Source organism: Capricornis sumatraensis, chromosome 2 (genome assembly GCF_032405125.1).
Source record: "Capricornis sumatraensis isolate serow.1 chromosome 2, serow.2, whole genome shotgun sequence".
Taxonomy (NCBI): domain Eukaryota; kingdom Metazoa; phylum Chordata; class Mammalia; order Artiodactyla; family Bovidae; genus Capricornis; species Capricornis sumatraensis.
The window spans coordinates 152,667,150-152,685,872 of record NC_091070.1 but is presented as its reverse complement, the minus strand read 5'-3'; the positions used below and the strand labels follow the sequence as shown (position 1 = coordinate 152,685,872).

Genomic DNA, 18,723 nt, shown 5'->3' with positions numbered 1-18,723 from the left:
CCGTGGACTGTAGCCCTCCAGCCTCTTCTGTCCATGGGATTTCCCAGGCAAGAGTACTGGAGTGAGTAGACATTTCTCCCTTCCGGGGATCTTCCTGATCCAGGGATCAAACCCGCATCTCTTGCATCTCCTGCATTGGCAAGTGGGTTCTTTCCCACTGAGCCACCTGGGAAGCCCAACACAGTTGCAGCAGACGGTAAATTTAGCAGAAAGGCCATGAACAAGGGTTATGTCAGCCCGAGGGGAGGATTTAATGATAACCAAGCAAGACACGTATTAATAATTGATATATATCTTTTTATTATGCACAGATAAAGGATTTAAAACTGTGGTTATCAAAACTATACATCTAAGCATGTTCACAAATTTGTTGACACATTGAACAGAGAAAAAGAGTACAACAGGGGTGCTCAAACTGGCCACAGGGATTTTCAGGGTACTCTTTTTACCCTCATAGATGAAAAACAGCAACAAAATCAGGCTCATTCAGGAAAAACCAGAAGAGAGAAGTATTGTATTTGGAAACTGATAATAGTCCTTTTTAGAAAAACATCTGTTGGTTTCATGAACAACCCCCAGCTAAAACAAACAGGAAAAAAAATCACACGCACGAGTCACCCAACAAAATGTGCTCTGTTAACACAATCAGCAGTACAACCATCACTCAAACCATGAGGTAGTTACAGTACAAAAGACCGGCACGCAGGTGCGCACCCCCCCACACACTCACAACCACGCCCACTACAGAACACACACAGGAAACGGGTTTACAATCTCATTACAGACAAGGAAAAGATCTTTTGTTTTGTTTAGAAAATGCTATAGAAACAGCTTTGACAGAAGGAATCGACTTTTCAAATACAGAGTAATGGCTGGTACACACCACATGGTGAAAAGCTGTAGGGTATTACACAGACAATCTGCCTTGGAATTTAGAGCATTTCAACAATAGCTTTAGCATATAACAAACAAAACAAAGTGGCCTCTGCGGATGAAGGGTGTAACCTGCAGCAGTAACAAAAGAGTTTTCAGATAGAGAAATTTAACTGGAATATAAAAACTGTTTTAAAGAAACTTACAGGATGTGTTATAAAGTAGAGCTTATACTTTGTATTCATTAAAACTGTGAAGTATGAAGCAATTGGAAATGCTATAACAGGAAGCTAGGGAGAAAACAGTATTTTTTAAATGTTCACTTTTTAGAAACATTTCAGAAATACTTAATGACATTCACTCTCCAATAACACAGGATCAGGTTTCATCAACATGAATTTCTTGATCTGAATAATACTTCTGGATAGTAAGACCCAAATACATAAAGGTTGAATTCTCTTTTAAAATCTCTTGGCTTACATCCATAAATTTGTAAATTAATTTTAAATTATTTATAAAATCATTGGCAATGCAGCATCTCTCTCAAAAATATACATTTGAATATATTACAAAAGGTTTTAAACCCTGTCCATCTAAGAATTGAATCTTTTAATACCTCTTAATAGTTAATTTTCTTTTTAACAGGATGGATAGGGATTTTTAAAAAGCAAAGAACTGATCAAAAGAATTCACAGTAACTGAAATTAAACATTTCATATGGAGTAACTTAAATTTATCTAAAACACTTAAATATATCTTTATACACAGATTTTTGTAGTAAAATATAGCTATAAGTGACTTAAAGACTCTAGTCTTCTTTGAAGACATCTTTAAACTTTTTTATACATAGAATATGCTAAAACAATACATTCTGCTGAAGGTTAGGCAAAGCGCATTATTTTCAAACACAGGTAGCGTAATCTAAGTCCTCCATGCTGATACCTTTATGTTAAAAATATAGTTAACTGAAGGCAAATTTTTTTTTTCTAATCTATCTTTATTTGTAGAGATCTGCAAAATTATCAGTGTAGATAGCCTGGAAATCTTAGCCCTCAATCTGTTTTGGTTAAAATCATCTCGATTGAATGTTTATAACTATGAAATCAATCGGAGCAGGACTCTATGGTGGGGTAACAATGACTGTCAATCTCCACCTATTTGCCTTGTAGACACTGCCTTCCAGTCTCAGGCAACACCAACATTTCCTACTTAAGGCTCTATTCACAGAGAACCAGGCACAGCTTCCTTATTTTAAGCGCATTTAGATTTGCTTGTGAATATTTTAGATGTAGAATCTAGCCTGTTCTATTTGTAGAGTTCTGAGCTGTTTGGGAGAATTCTGGTAAAACAATAATATTTACTGGCAATCAAGTAATCTTCAGTAGTAAGTGATTTGGCATGGATGCTTTCCTCTGGCATTGTTTTTGTATGTGTGTGTTTGTTTTTTTTTTTTAACATAGAGGTATCAGTTGAGCTTATTTTAGCTGCAAAGTGGCATATTATTGATACTCCATTTTAATAAAATTTACCTCAAATTCTTTTTGAGTTTGGTGATATATTTAAGGCAAGAAAACTAAAGCATCCAAATGAGTGCCTTTTTCCAAATCTCATCACTTTCTTGGCAGAATTGGTGACACTGTTCAGATAACCAACAGAAAACCAAAAGAATCTGCCATACGTTTTCAACTTATAAGAGCTTGGTGCTTACGAAAGAATCTTTTTAAAAGGCTGACATGTTTTGCATGGAATCACTAATTCTCCCAAAAATGTTTAAGAATAAACAACTCTGAAGGTGTAGGACATTTTCTAAATGGGAGTGAATTTTCTCTTCAACTGAAAAAACAAAAGTGCCAAATGACATATAATATACATGCGCTGGTATATATATCACTGTGCAAATTCCTCCTCAGCTTTTACAAGAGAATTTTGCCCCTGTTTACACATTAATTTAGTAGAGCACAGTGTCATAAATGAGCAGGAATCTGCAGTCCCAGATTTTGGCCATTTTCAATTTCTATATGCTTATAAAGAAATACAAACTTTGCGTTAAGACATTTTTGCAGTTGGTGTGTGAGCGTGGGGAGGAGGAAGCTGATAAGGAATTCAGCACTGGTTTTGGCCCAGGGCACAAGAAGGAATGTTGCCTTGAGGTGTGTCGGGGTGCAGTCCACGAGGGCAGCACCCATCAAGCTGACACAGCGGTCCCACAAGTGTGGCAGCAAGGTGAGAAGTGTGCATCCTGAAGGTGCAAATTAGACATGGAGGAACACACTTAGAAAGTCCTGAAGCATTTCTTTTGTTTTACATCTTGGTTCGGTTAGAAAATAATCTTTGGCCACATCTCTTCACTGGCTCTACTATCTGGTTATTCCTTTTACCAACTCCTTGTATCTGGGTAAAAGGCAGGGCTTCAAATTATGGATGTTCTTACCTGGACAAAGCAGCATTTAAAAAACTGGCATGTGTTTCACATTGAAAACCCCTAAGCCTGTGAGGGGCTGGTGGAGAAGGCCACCACCTTAGCTTTCTCACATGAATCTAGTGTGTTACACAAGTCCAGGGGGCCCGATTATGTCAGCCCTGGGTGGGGGGTGAACACAACAGGTGACGGTTATACTGAAATTCACTCTCTTTACCAGGGAACCGCAGTGGAGCCTTCTGAGCCTGGAATCTGGACACAGGTGTGGGCCCCCAGGCCTGCCCTTGATGGCGGGCGGGGCAGGCTAGGCCGTGCTGCTGCTGGAGCAGGGTGTGCTCTGCGTGCTGCCAATGCTGTGGGCTGCGCTGCTGTTCTCTGAAGCTGGCGGGGATGTGGGCACTTGCTGCCTTCCTGCTGTCTCTCCTGCAGTCAGTACAGAAAAGGACACACGCATGTTACATGTGTGCATTTCTGAAAAGACCATTTCATCTGGGGCTCTTCTCAACCATGAGAAGCAGCTAGATTAGAAGGCCTCCCATCATGATGCTGTTTCTGCTTGTTGCCGTTTTGTTTTGTTTTTAAAGCCCCTTGCACAGGGAAAAAGGAATGTTTTCAAGGTGATTGACAGACAGTTAATAGGGGCAAAGACCCCCTAATAGTTGAGGATGAATGCACAGGATTTCAGTGCCTACAACCTTTGAAGAAGAAACCATCATCTGTGCTGTGTGGTCCAAATGACCAGCACCTGTATTCAGAGAACATCTCCTCTCATAAAGGTATCAGAGGGTTTGGAGAACCAGACCTTTAAACTGTAATGAGATCACCTTGGCAATCTGGAGGCCTTTTTCTGAATACACCTGGTCAAAATAGGGGTGGTGATGCCAAGGTTTCACCCTAGCTGTAGCAGAGAGTGCTTTGTGATGAGCACAGGACCCACACCTGAGAAATGGAGGTGGGAGGACCTGGTGCTCAGAAAAACCTTTTGAAGAAGGGGTTTAGCTGTTGCACAAGGGACTGCAGTTGCCAAGAACACCCCCTCCATCCTGAGGTTTGCAGCCTGAGTATCTCCTCACACATCAAGTACCCTACTTTTCATCACACACCCCCCTGCATTTTAGCTAAGCCCATTCCTTGCGCCAAGTGTGCAGGACTGTGGGGAGGAAGGAGACCTTGGGTCACACACATGGTTTGCATTTAACACAGCAAAGAGCTCTAGAGCTATCTTTTCTTCAACAAAATTGGCCTGAGAGCAGCCCTCAAAAAAATGGCTCTAGGTAGGGAAAAGCAATCAAGGCTCTCCGATGACAAACACAGCATTTTCTTTAAAAAGTCAAAGCATAAACTTCATAAATTTCTGGTCAGTGGTCTCCCCGCTCCAATGTGGGAAGCCCCAGAGGGCCAGGTCTGTTTATGAGTGAGCCTCCTCTTTCCTGTCGGCCTGAAATACACAGCTCTCTGCTGGAGATAAGCAACCCTCTGGCCTCTTCGTTAAAACAAAATACATCAGCAAAGGCTCTGCCCTCCAAGCACAGGAACTCGGCCCTTTACTCCTCAAAAACCTCTGCCAAAACAGCAGTTCCACAAAACACAGAAGCAGCTTGTGTGGTACAGCTTTCCCTGCCACCCATTTAGGAACCACCCAGTGACACACGTTCAGGCTTCAACCTCTGGGTCTTCACATGCTTGTGGCACATTTGGCCCATGCTGTATTTTCTCTGATTATCTGTTCTTCTGGGATTGAAGGGATGGAGAGGGAATTCTGGGTCAATATTTCTCAGAGGCAGAGAAACATTGTATTTTCATTCTTCTTTTTTGGGGGCAATCTCTATTTTGGACCCTTTCCAGGGCTGCCCTCTACCCTTCATGTGTGCATTTAATTAAAGGCAGGGACGTTTGCCTCAATGACAGTGACTTTCTGCCAGAAATCCACTTTCCCCAGAGTGGGAACTTTCTTTCTAAAAGGAAATTAAATCTGTTAGCTATTCTGAATTATGTCTATCAAAAAAAAAAAAGCCCCAAACCTCTAGAGACTGGAACAACTCGTGATCGACTTGAAAATTCAGCCCCCTGCCAACCCACATGTGGATCCACACCCATTCTCATTGTTATCAATTAGCAGGACTAATGTGACTGTGGTGAAGGACATTTTAAAAATACCCCTTCCCCATTTAACTAAATGATACATCAGAAAAGCAGGAGGTAAGTCAACACACCACCCTCCCCACTTTGGCTCACCTGGGCTTCGTTTGTTTGGCCTGATAGTGGCTAAATCAGCAAGAAGGCCTTGGCTTGTCCTACTGACAGTGAACAAGTCTGTCTCATCCCAAATGCGACATGTGCACGATTAGTCACATTCAGGAAAAGTGCCAGTACTACGCCCTGCCCAGGAAGTCTGAATATTTGCTTTCCGAAGTCTATTTGCCAAATATAATTTGTTGCCATGTCAGTTTATTTTAATCATTACCCATTAAAAAGGTCTTTCAACTTCCAGAGTTTTGGAAACTCTTGTGCTGCTGATACAAAACACTGTCCAAAATGAAACCCCAAGCAAAACAAAACAAAGAAGTCCCCTATACTCAAGATTGCAGGATCCATTTCACCAGGGTGGACAAGTCAACTTAACCAAATAATCCCCTGGCTTTGAGCCAACAGTGTGCCAAGGAGAATCTTTGTCTGAGATCTGCTTGGAAATGTTGAAAACATCCTCTTTAGACTATCCCTTCTAGCCCTGGGTCTATTTTCACATGTAAGATGTGAGAGTTCTCATTATAACCAAGTTGTTAAAAAAAAAACTTTTACCTTTTGAGAAATCAAGAAAAGTTTTTCTCACTGTCAGATGCAAGTGGCCCTACAGAAAAATTCACTATGAGAAACAAAAGTTTAACATGCAGATGTTTCTGCTTAAAAAGCCAGCAGAGTCCCTTAGGTTTTCTGAGATGTGTCCTTTGGTTTTCTGCTCTCTAGCACAGTGACCTCTGATGTCTTGAAGCACTGACTTTCTTCAGAATATCCCTTGGGTGACAAATACAACCAGCCTCCTTCTGGAGAAGATGGGAAGTGAGGACCGCAGGGTTATGCAGAGCAGGCCCACGTAGCGAATGCAAGTTCAAGCAAGGCCCCTTGACCATGGATTTCAAACTTGGCCATCAAAAGAAATGTGCTTAGTCTTCATGCTTTGCTCCTAAAATCTCAAACCACGAAAGAAGAGAGCCTTGGGAAGGAGAGTGAGAAGGGAAAAGACGCATCTGGCACATGTTGTCCTCAGGAAAAGGGTGTGTTACAAGGGTTCATCCCACTCAGCTCACATATTAGGCTGGGGCTAAGCCTCAATATTGCCAGAGATGCCCTTAGAAACAGAAAGAAACATATTTTAAGGGATAACTTGTTTCCTTTCTTCAGTTTAACATGGAGCTGTTCAGATCTGATTTCCTGCCACTTTTCGGCAGTTTACAACTGGATTCTTATCCCTGTTTTTTAGCATGGCAGGTCCTAGGAGAGAAACTTTAAGATGTGAATAACATGGAGAAGCTCTATGGGGAAACAAGGATAGAAGAATTTTAAAGAAAAGTGAGAGGAATCTCAATTATTTAGCCCAAAGCAGATAGTTTGCAAATACTGGCCATAGAGAATTATTACCGAGAGGAGCAGACAGGTGTTCTTTATCTCCCTGGAGGGCAGAACATGAGGAAATGAGTTTAAATGGCAGTGATAGAGATTTAGGTCACACAGAAGGGAACTTGCTCATTATGAGGACTGGCTAGTTACAGTGGGAATTTGTGGAATTTCTCTCTTGGGAGATATTTAAGCATTGGATTGAAGACCGTGTGCCTGGGGGTGACTCATACTCAACATTACTTGACACTGCAGAGAAAACAAAGATATTTCCCTCTTAGGCCTATGTGTTGGTTGCAATTTTGTACCAGTTGTCTCAATCTCTTGATATCCTAATTGTAACTATTTCACAGACTCAAGTAAGGATAGTCTCTGTTGCTGGGAGGGATTGGGGGCAGGAAGAGAAGGGGATGACAGAGGATGAGATGGCTGGATGGCATCACCGACTCGATAAACGTGAGTCTGAGTGAACTCTGGGAGTTGGTGATGGACAAGGAGGCCTGGCATGCTGCAATTCATGGGGTTGCAAAGAGTCGGACACGACTGAGCGACTGAACTGAACTGAAGGACAGTGAACTAGATCAACCTTTAGAGAAGCTTTCCAGCACTATTCACCATTTTCAAAAATTGCCCCTCCTCACTTTTCAAGCTAAAAGACTTTCCTTTTGCAGGCAAAACTTTGCAGGAGGGGTGCATTAGATGTTGTTGTAAGTAATGGAGAAAGGGAGAAATGTTCCAAGGAAGGAAGCAAAATCTTTCAAAATATTCTGCTTCCCACTTTCTTTCAATATTACTGCAATGTGACCAGCCTGTTCCACACTTGCACTTTGGTTTTCCATGGGCATCTTATTTGAACTCAACCTGAGCACTTGGGTGAAGAGAGTGGATCCTGCCTTCTTTCCAGTCATACGAGGGTTTCCACCTATTCCACCTGCATCTTTCTGATCCCTGTAACTTAGCCTCTTGCCTCCAACTTGAGTCACACTTTTGCTCATCTTGCTGCTTCTGAATTACATTTGGAAGCATGGAGAAACTTCAGACTTCTAGAAATATCTGAAGCTTCCAGAGACACTCCTAATTAAAAGACATGATTCAGGCAGACCTGGGTATGTGCTTGACTTCTGCTTTAAGAATACACAGTGTATTCAACTAAGATTTATTGAACAGAAGCCTGTTAAACAGAAGTTTACTCTCTGAAGAGAATGAAACTAGGGTTCTGGGAATGACCAGCACCAGCACAAGAGGGAAGAGAAACACAGTGACAGAGGAGAACAGACTTAAGGCCTACATGGTGAATGTTGTGACCCCCAGAATGTTGACAGCCTGATCTATAACCTCCAAGAAGGAAATAGGAAAACCTGTTTCACAGAAAACATGATGAACTCAAGAGGAAAGATCCAAAGATGTGATATCAGGAGTTTCTCAATAAAAGGCCCAGCTAGATCACCCTAAGTAAAGTTCAAAATCAATATGTTCCACCCACAAGCTCAGAACTTCCCTATTCTTAAATAATTCTATACTAATATTCTTAGAGAGATAAGACATTGTACCCATAAGACAAGAGTAGGACATGTTTCTTTAATTCATGGGAAAAACTTCTTGGAATTAACAAACTTGAAGGCAATATTAAAAATGCAATAAGAAACTGAAAGATAAAGAAATCTCCTAGAAAAGAAAGGAAAAATATGGAAAACAGAAAAGGAGAATTACAGCACAATTCAAGAAGTTCAACTTTCAAATAAGAAGATTTCTAGAAAGAGAGAACAGAAAAAAACATGGGCAAGAAAAAATAAATAATTCTAAAAAATCTCAACAACAAAGGACATAGTTTCTAGACTGAAAGGCCTCAATTAATGCCCAGCATAATGAATGAAAATACACCTACATCAAGCACTATCATTGTAAAGTTTCTTCCAGAAAGAAAAAAACATATTAGAAATCTGAATGACTTTGAATTTCCCAAAAGCAATTTCAGAGCTAAAAGTCAGTGAGGTGTGCTTTCAAAATTCTGAAGAAAAAACACCTGAAGTCTAAAATTCTATACCGTGGCAAACTATCTGTTACTGTTTATGTAAAATGAGGATATTTTCAGACATGCAAATGATATTTTCACACATGTGAAAAACATTTCTCTCTTATGTTCCCTTTAAACAAAGAAGGAGGAAGACACAGGATCCATGACACAGGACATCTACAACTCAAAAGTATTGAGGAAAATGAGTCAGTCGAATACCTGATGTTTGAACGTGTATGTGTAAAAGGAGATTGAGACAACTGGAAGAGTCAACAGATGAATTCATGGTGATGGTTTAGATGCTAAGTCGTATTACCAGTATAATTCTATTTGGAGGATGATTTCAGGCTTTAAACTATGTACATGTTGTGATAAAGCTAAAAAGTTTACTGAATAAATGCTTTTGCTCCTCTCCTTAAAAAACAAAACAAAACATAATATTGCACAGAACTTTTGGGACCTTCATGAGTCAGTTTAGGGACTCTGACCTTGTTAGGTTCCAGGAGCATGAAGATTCTGTGACTCCACTCCAGGACCATTTCTACCCTCACTGCCCCACCTCTCTGCACTATCTTAGTGGAGAATGTAAGTTTTAGGAATGGGGTTTTCCAAACAGTGAATATAGCTTTCAGAAGTATCCATTATTATACCGAAAGCTGTCATATGATAAAAGCAGGGAAACAGATTTTTTTGACTAACATGCATTCCATGTATGTAAGTAGATCTCCACAGTTCAAACCTAAGGCTTGGTTCTGTGCTCTGTGCTGCAGACAGAGTGGAAAGTACAAAGGGAAATATCTAAACTGAGGACTATTTTAGCTACAGAGGCAGATGTTGCCTGAACCCCCAAATATACCATATAAGGTCTGAGTTCCACAGCTTAGATTATTGCGGAAATTGAATGGACTGAGTCAGTGTTTGTATAGACACCTCTTTCCACTGGCCACCGCATTATGAACCTTTCATCTAAATTTGCTGCTGGCTGATCCAGGTAATAAACGGAGAGGGTTCTCAATAGGAAACTACCACTTGGTCCTGCAGCAAGTCTTTCTTTCTTGCGTCTTGCTGGTATTCCTTAGGAGTGGTCTTTAAAGTGAACCAGAGGCTACAGCTTTTAATAAAAAGTCATTTCAAGCTGTGATGCTAACAGGTTTAGAATCCAAATGATTAGAGTTTAAAGTCCAAGTGTCTATAAAGCCTTTCAGCTTCCAAATGAGCCTAATTTATTTTGCTGGAAACCATCACAGGAAGGGCTTTGGGTTTTTGTTTTTAAATCTACTTATAACAACACATCTCAGAATTTAACGAGCAGCAATGCATGTCATAAAGCCAGGTTTTGCTCTCTCCCAGGTTTGTCAGTGTATCTGTGGACAAGAGTTTGGGGTTATCAGAGGGAATTCAGTGGGGTTTGTTCCCACAGTGACACCATTTGGTTGCCCTTTTTTGCTTTGAACTGGCTTCCTGGCCCTCCTGGCCTGAGATCAGATTTCAGAGTTTGGGAGTGTAGCTCTATTACCAAGGCCAGTCATGATCAGCAGGTATGTGGTAAGCATCTGTGGGTGACTACCTTGTAGAAATCTTCAGGGCTACAGAGTCTTCTTGGAGTACTTTCAAGTTCATTCCTAATATATACAGCATAAGCTGCCAAGAACTCTAGAACTTTACAGCCGTGCAGGAGAATGTGGAAAGTTGCAAAGAACTGTGAGTCTGAGATTTGGATGTGTTAGTACTCCTGTAACAGAATTATTCACTCAAAGAGGTTCCTCTGCTAAACACTGTCCCTTCCAGTGCTTGTGTAAGCTGTTCATGAAGAACAACATTCCTAAATGGATTCACAGATGTCCATATATCCTCAGTCTAACACTTAACAGACTTATTTCCTTTCGCTCACATGAAACAGACAGTCGACCCTTGGACAATGTGGGGCTTAATCTGCATATAACTGATAGTCTGCCTTCTGCATTCCAAATTCTTCTGCATCTGCAGATTCTACCAACCATGGACCATGACAGCAGTATTTACTCTTTAAAAATAATCGCATATAACCCACACTGTTTAAGAGTAACTGGCTTCACTCAAAAGGTTGTTGATTAGGAACCATAATCTAAGGACTTAGAGCCTTACTGTTAAACTCCTAAAATTTGCTTTGGACTGTGTGACTTTCCTATGCTTGGCACCTTAGGGTTCATTCTGCTCCTTCTGTCATAATTTAAAATAACTCAGAGAATGCAGTATTTGAAGGGAAGATTCTGATGAGGATTAAGATATGACTTCTCAAAACACCCTTCCGTACTTCTCTTTCCTTGAAAGCAGTCATTGCTTCAGCTTGGCCAGTTAGACAGCCCAAGGGTAAGGCCAAAGATTGTGGCATGCACTGGTTCAATGGAAAATAAATGAAACTCACAGAAAGTCTGTGCCTGCCACTATCTGACTGATCAATTCAGCACCTTATCCAGGTTCACAGTGTAAATAAGCATATAAAAACAGACAATACCAACTAGCTTGCTAGACATGTCTCAAAATGCGTCTTTCCTTCCCATATTTACAAGGAACCTAAGAAAGAAGTTATGAAACAGCAATCCATTTGTTCCTTCCTCTTGCACTACAGACACCCCAAGCCTGGCTTGCATTGTGTCTTGGGGTCAGAACAAGTTTTCTTTCTGTTCAGGCCAGAATGTTTCTACCTTGGGACTGGAGGGCAAAGGGCAGGAAGAAAGGCACATGATAATTTTTAGGGGTGGAAGAACGTAACTCGAAAACAAACTGCTTTGTTTGACTATTTCTATTTACAATTCATGAAAAAATACTTTAAAATTTTAAATAACTTTCAAGAAAACAAAAGAGAATTCAGTGTTTATCCAAGAAGAGATAGTATGGGTTTAAAAAAGGTTGAGAAATTCTGGTTTAAGCCATTGATTAGGGCCTCTGGTGGACAGTGCTCAGCATCTTAGCAGATGTGGTAATAAAATCTTGGCTTCCTCGCTTACTTCCTGTCCATTTATATGTCTATTCTGAAGTTCTCAACTTTGGGTGAATGGTTTATGTTTCCAGTTTGTCTACATTAACTTTAATTAAGTCCTAACCACAAAATAGTTTTATTAAAAGCTAAACTTCAGCAACATCTCAGATACAATTAACGTAGTTTAAACACTCCTTTTCTACAACTGCTTAAAACAAATTATAGTTTTGCAAAACCCAGTTCATGCCAAATACGTAAATGTGAAAATGGTGGGAATGAGCTTACTCTCTCTTACATTCATTATTTCATCCATTCATCCATGCAGAGAAACACCAAATGCCTATAGCGTGCGAGGCACACAGGATGTGCACCAACTGCCAGGCAACAGTCACACTAACCTGTGTGAGAATAGATGTACCACAGGGCCCCCGTCAGCAGTGCTCCAATCACAAATGCTGCGAACGCAATGCCCATCACGGTTAGGGTGTCCAGACCATGGAAAATCTCTATAATGATAAGAAACCAATGCATACTTTGAGTGAATCAGCATCACATGCTACAATTTTATATTTGTTTCGCAAGTATCATCAGAAAGGCTGAGAACCAACTAACAAACTGTGAGGATAAAAAGTGGATTCTAACAAAATACACTATATTTGTAACTTGCAAATATTTTCTCAAAAGAAAAATGAAATTCTCAGATTTCCAAGATACTTTCAGTTTGCAATTTACTTTGAGCATCAAACTTACTAAAAAGTCAGATTTGTCAACTCTGTAAAACTTTAGGCCTGTTGGTCATTGCCTCAGTCTGAGGATATACTATTTGAACAGTAAAGGGGCTTGAAAGTCAAAGCTCAAGACGCTTGGGAAAATAAGGTAAACTTCCATTATCAAAATCTGGCTTTTTATTCATTAAACATTGAGACCCTACACAGAAACCATAAGCCAAACACTTTACAAACATACTTCCATGAACATTTAAAACATGAAAGATAACAGGAAGGAAAATGGTGAGAAGGAGAAAACGTAGAACATAACTTTCACTGATCTCACATTTAAACCCTCCATCTCAATAATTACCTATTGTGTCATTTAACACAACCTACTTTTTAACACTTTTCCAACCATGACCTTTCTGAGGGGACTAGAAATACTCCTCAGCGGGAAGTGATGTCAATTTTATGGTCAGCAAAACATATAAATAGAATCAATTTGGCAAAGATTTTTACATTTGAAATTAATTCCAGGCCATAGATATAGAACATTTCCTTTCGTTTAAGAGAATTACCTTCTTTGAATCATTTATAAAAAGTAAAGATCAGTTTCTAAGAGAGAGAGGTTTTCAGTGGAATAAAATTTCTAAAGTTTCTCTTTTTAAAAAAAAAAAAAAGTACAGGATCTCTCCGTTACTTCAATACTGTTTCTCTGCTCCTCTCCAGTCAGAAGTGACTCCAGCTGATCTCTATGTAAATTCAATCACTTTGCCTTTCAACTCACTTCAGTGTAAGATACCTGTGTAGATAAATGTGACCTGGAGCAGCCCCCGCACTCAAAAGGGCTCAGGAAAAGTATGACATTGTGGAGAAGATTCTGAAAGATCCAAATTCCCAAGTTCTGGTTCCGACTCCTCTAGCCATGTGCCCCTTAGTGTTCATTCAACTTCTAAAAAACTGGACAGCACTATCTTATCTTCTGAAGGCAGGAGGTAAACAAAAGGAGTTTGCAAAGGGGCTGGGGATCCCCTAGGAGGAATAAGAACTAGGAAGGACATTACGAAGGTTAGGACAAACCAAGCCATCAACCTAACCTAATTTAATTTAGTCTGTAGGACAGATATTAAAAGATGTCTTTTCATGCCTACAGATGAAAAGTAGGGCGTGATAAAAAGTTTTGAGTGAAAATACACCGAAGTTCTAAAGACAGAGGTGTCATTTATAAGAATCAGACTAGGGGAGTATAGGAGAATGGGTCCATCTGCGTCTCTTTCTGGATTCATAATACTGTTCCATGATATTGTTAAAATAAATATTCTTAATAGAACGGTTTATAAAGTATTTCGCATAAAGAAACTCTCCAGGCTAATTCTTATGTATACGTGATGGAATTAGCCATGGAGACTAAATCTGGAATGTCTTAAGGAGGAAAAAAAGTAAAGCGTCTCCCCACAGGCAACATTATCTAGATGAGTTCTGGGGGCACAGCCAGAAAGCCCAGGCTCTAGTCCTGCCTCAGTGCCAATTATAACTGTGGGGAAGTCACTGAAACGCTTCTGGGTTAGAGTTTTCTTCCGTATAAGCAATGAAATTGCCCCAGATAATTTTCAAGGTATCATTTTGTAGCAGTTGGTCTCTCTCTGTCTTCCAAGTGTTCTCAACACCCCTTGGACTAGTGATTGCCTTAATGGTATAGCAACTAGTTCCTTCAGCACTGCCTCTCTGAGCAGGAAGATACAGTTGATGATACAAAAAGCAAACCACTCCCATAGCTGTATGTTAAGTCTTTCGGATCACAGCCACTAAAGGTAGGTAAATGATGAACTTCTCCAAAATTAAGAAGCTACTACATTCCATTAAGGTGATGCATACCAATGGGTCAACAAATTCATATTTAAAAATGGCAACAGTAGAGAGGAAAAAAGAAAGGAGAATACAGGAAGGGGAAAAGAAAGTACGAGAAAAAAGGGGTAAGGGAGAATGAGAGCAGAGGTCTCCTTATCAAAACTCAGGGTCTGGCAAATGCTCCATAACCAACTCATTCTTATAAAAGCCCAGGAGGCTTTATTTCAAAACAGTTGCATAAAGACTTACGTGGAGTAATTGGAATCGGTTCCTTAATACTTGGACCTGTTTCTGAAACAAAAACATAAATCATGATGCATTCTACAGAGAAACCAAGTTCTAAGCAAGAGGTTATCAAAATCTCAGTAGAGGCTGACATTCTTCTATTTGTGAATACTTATTTTGTGAAAAGTCTGTCAATTATTCTATTTAGATATCAAGACTGTAACATGGATTACTCAGAAATTTTAAGCACTGTACTTCGTTAATGATCAATTGTATACTATCTCTAACCTGAAAAAAAACTGAAAGCAAACACCTAAACTTAGGAAATTTGAGTCTGATAATTCACGCATGTGTGTGTGTGTCCGTGTGCACGCACACATGTGTATATACCTTTCTCTTTACGGTAAAGCGTCTGTCTACAACGCGGGAGACCCGGGTTCAATCCCTGGGTCGGGAAGATCCTCTGGAGAAGGAAATGGCAATCCACTCCAGTACTATTGCCTGGAAAATCCCATGGACAGAGGAGCTTGGTAAGCTACAGTCCATGGGGTCGCAAAGAGTCAGACACAACTGAGCGACTTCACTTTCACTTTCTTTCTTTACAAAAGGATGCAGTATCTCTAAGTATCATGTTTCTCCAGTGTATTTAATATTATTCCACTTTCAAAAAGTCTTCTAACACATACACAGATTGTAAAAGCATCTTTATTCCTCCTCCTGACAGTGTCGTCCTATAGTTCAGCTCCTCTTCATGCATCTGCATTATTACAAAGCTTCTCTAACTGGTCTCCCGGTCTCCACTACTGCACCCAACCCAAATGTTTCCTCCCCAGTATGTGCCCCCAGAATGACTTTTCCAGAGTTCAGGGCTGATTATATTATTGCCCTGATTAAACCATTCAATGGTTTCCCTTCCTTTACGGGAAAAAAGTCCAAACTCTCGAGCATGGCATGGAGTGATCTGCCTTCCTCTCCCCACCTCTCTCCAGCCTCCTTTCCTAACGGTTCCTCAGCCATGCTGGGCTCCTCGAAGTTAAGTTCCCCCACTTCTCCAGGCGGTTCCATGTCATCACAAGTTGCAAGCCATTCCCTCAAGTACCCTCCCCACATGACCTGCTCTGCTGGCATTTTCAGGGGAGGCGTTCTCTGACTCTTTCACAGCCCCATACCCACCCCAGTGGGGCAAATCTCTCCAACTTTTGCTCATCCTCTCCCTCTTTTGTCATAAAGGTACCACATCACATCTGAATTCTCTTAATCTTTTCCACCTCCAGGGCAGAGCCTGGATCTTATTCATCTGCAGACCCTCAGGGCTCGGCCGGGAATAGAAGAGCCTTTACCAGAAAGCTTAGTGAAGGTCAGTTAGAATGTTGCTGTACTTTTTGATTCATCAGGCTTCCCTGATGGTTCAGACGGTAAAGAATCCGCCTGCAGTGCAGAAGACTTGTTTTTGATCCCTAGGTAGGGAAGATCCTCTGGAGGAGGGAATGGCAACCCACTCCAGTATTCTTGCCTGGAGAATTCCATGGACAGAGGAGCCTGGCAGGCTGCAGTCCATGGAGTCGCAAAGAGTTGGACACAACTGAAGCGACTTAGCATGTACACAATTTTGTAAACAGAGGCAACAGAGGAATTTTGGAATAAGACTGTTTGAAAATGCTTATACGCTTTGACATTCTATAATGCCTTCATGTTCAGAGAGTGCTATAGAGCCTGATCTCATTTGAGGTTTCAACCAGCCCCATAAGGGAGGCAGAAACAGAATTCTTATCACTATCTTACAAAAAAGCAGCCTGAAATTCTTTATCATGTGACCAGCCCAAGGTCACAGCTGGAAAGCATCAGGGTAGGGGCTGACCCAGGATTCCACATTCTGCCTAGCAGGCTAAATGACTGGTGAGTGTGGCTGCGCCCTGAGCTAGAGAAGCACTGATTAAGCAGCTGCTTGTGCACAGCTGTGTGCGCTTCTCAACAGTCAGAGTATCACTGGCCACAGGGCAGCATATCACAGTCCACCATTTATTTTTGTACAAGTGAACTAAAGATGAATTTTGTATTTGTAAATCATTGAAAAAAAATCAAAATATTTCATGACATGTGAAAATTATACACAGTACAAATCTATTCATAAAGATGTATTTGAACATAACGAGGCTCATTCATTTATATACTGTCCACGGCCACTCTTAGGCTGCAACAGCAGTTAAGTAGTTGAGGCAGGGACTCCATAAGCCACAAACTGGACATAGTCACCATCTGGCTCTTTATAGAAAAAGTGTGTTAAGTCCTGGCACACAGACTCTACCCCTGTTCTCGAGAGTTTAAAAGTAACATGTTTAGTGCCTCTCCTCATCTCCATTTTTATTCAATAAAAAAGGAACACACACCTTGTTCTGGAAGCCAAAATAAAGCAAAAAAACAATTGTGAAAAATTGACCAAAACAAGCAGCATTTGAGTTGATGTTTATAAAAATAGAGCAGCTAGACAGGATTGTTAAATTCTCAGGATTAACCATCTCAGCTGGTTGATTACATCCGTGAAGCACGGAGTATCACAGTCTAGCTCTAGGGGGAGGGATGCTACGGGATGAAACAAAGTCACTACAATTGAAGGGTACCCCCTGGAGTGGTGCAGCATAGTGCCCCTGGGATTAGGATATATGAGAAAGTTATACTTAAATAAAATTACTAAGAAAACCAAAATAATTGTGTGTTTCTAAGAAAATGTGTTTCAGTGTGCAGAACACATACCAACTACACAAGGCACATAAGAGCCTGTCTCCAGGGAGGTTGGCCCCACCAGCCTTATTGGCAGCAGTGAAGCAACAACAATGATGCCTCAACATTTGTACACTGTATAGTGTTTTACAGTCGACAAAAAAGCCTTCACTTGTATTTTCTCATTTTAAATTCCCAAGGGTCCTATGAAGTAGGGGCATCTAACCACAAAATTCTCCTATTTGTAAAAAGTAGTGGTTTGATACACTGAACTAAGTCCAAAAGCACTTAAATGTCTCTATAGGGTTCATCATGCAAGAAATATACACACTTCTGGGAAGAGTTCCATCCAATCAACCACCCATGGTTAAACTTTGTCACTCAGAATCCCCCAAAGGTTTCAAATAATGATTCTCCCTTAAGGAGACCTCGTATGTGAGAATGTAGGCTTCACAGTAAAGCCTGTGTGATAGATGACACTGTTTGAAAATTCTTAATGGATTTACATTATTACCTAATCCTCTTACCCCACCCCAAATACGGGCCTTCTCAGACAGCTAAGCACAAACAGTTGTTGCTCATTTCCCCAGAGGTGAAGTTCCTCCATGCTTTCTGCGCATAAACAATAACAAGCACAGGCTGCAGAACCAAGGTTCAAGGATTTTATCCTCTTACTTTTGTGTTCCAAAATTCCCAATAAACCCTGACTATAACTAAAATAGTTTGATCTCCACTGGAACCCTATAATTGAGTTGGCATGCTGAAAGGAAAAGACAAAACAATATTTACTTTTGGTTTAAGGGTACGATTGCAAGAAAGGAATCCTAGCCATTAGTGTAAAGAGAAATTTTAACAATAAAGATTTCTGTACAGAAAGAACAAACTATAATCAACATTCTGACTTAAATCTTTTCATGTACTCTGAGCAAACTTTGGTCTGCCTCTAGAACCAAAACTTCCCTCCTCAGATTGTTTACTCATGGTTTTCATAAAAAAGATATTTCTCGGGTTATGCATGAGTAACTGACCACAACTTCTGTCCTCCCACTTTCAATTCAGTTCTCCTAAACATGGCAGGACTGGGCAGGCCCATAGGGAAATGAGGTGTCTAACTGGTACCCACATCTATTAGTATTTGGCACAGAGAGAAGGATGGGGAGATAAAGAAGCTTGTGCAGGCCACCGAAGATACAGTTTTTACTAACTTAACCACACTGTAAATTAATCCCTTCTCTGGCTTCTTTCAATATTTATGACATTCACTGTAATTGCCTTCTCACTTATCTGTATCCTTCTACTAGATCAGTGGTTCTCACCTGGGAGTGATTTCTGCCCACTAGGCTCT

At 40.5% G+C, this 18,723-nt stretch overlaps 1 protein-coding gene across 1 annotated transcript in view; it reads right to left on the bottom strand.

Moving 5' to 3' along the window:
* Window positions 1-340: 340 nt before the first annotated feature.
* Window positions 341-18,723, bottom strand: part of TGFBR3 (transforming growth factor beta receptor 3) — a 200,237-nt gene continuing 181,854 nt past the window's right edge. The window contains exons 15-17 of the mRNA XM_068963634.1: window positions 14,685-14,726; window positions 12,276-12,383; window positions 341-3,715 (exon numbers count right to left, since the gene is read on the bottom strand). Coding sequence (XP_068819735.1) covers window positions 3,597-3,715; window positions 12,276-12,383; window positions 14,685-14,726 — 269 coding nt within the window. The 3' untranslated portion in view covers window positions 341-3,596. The remainder of the gene's footprint in view (window positions 3,716-12,275; window positions 12,384-14,684; window positions 14,727-18,723) is intronic.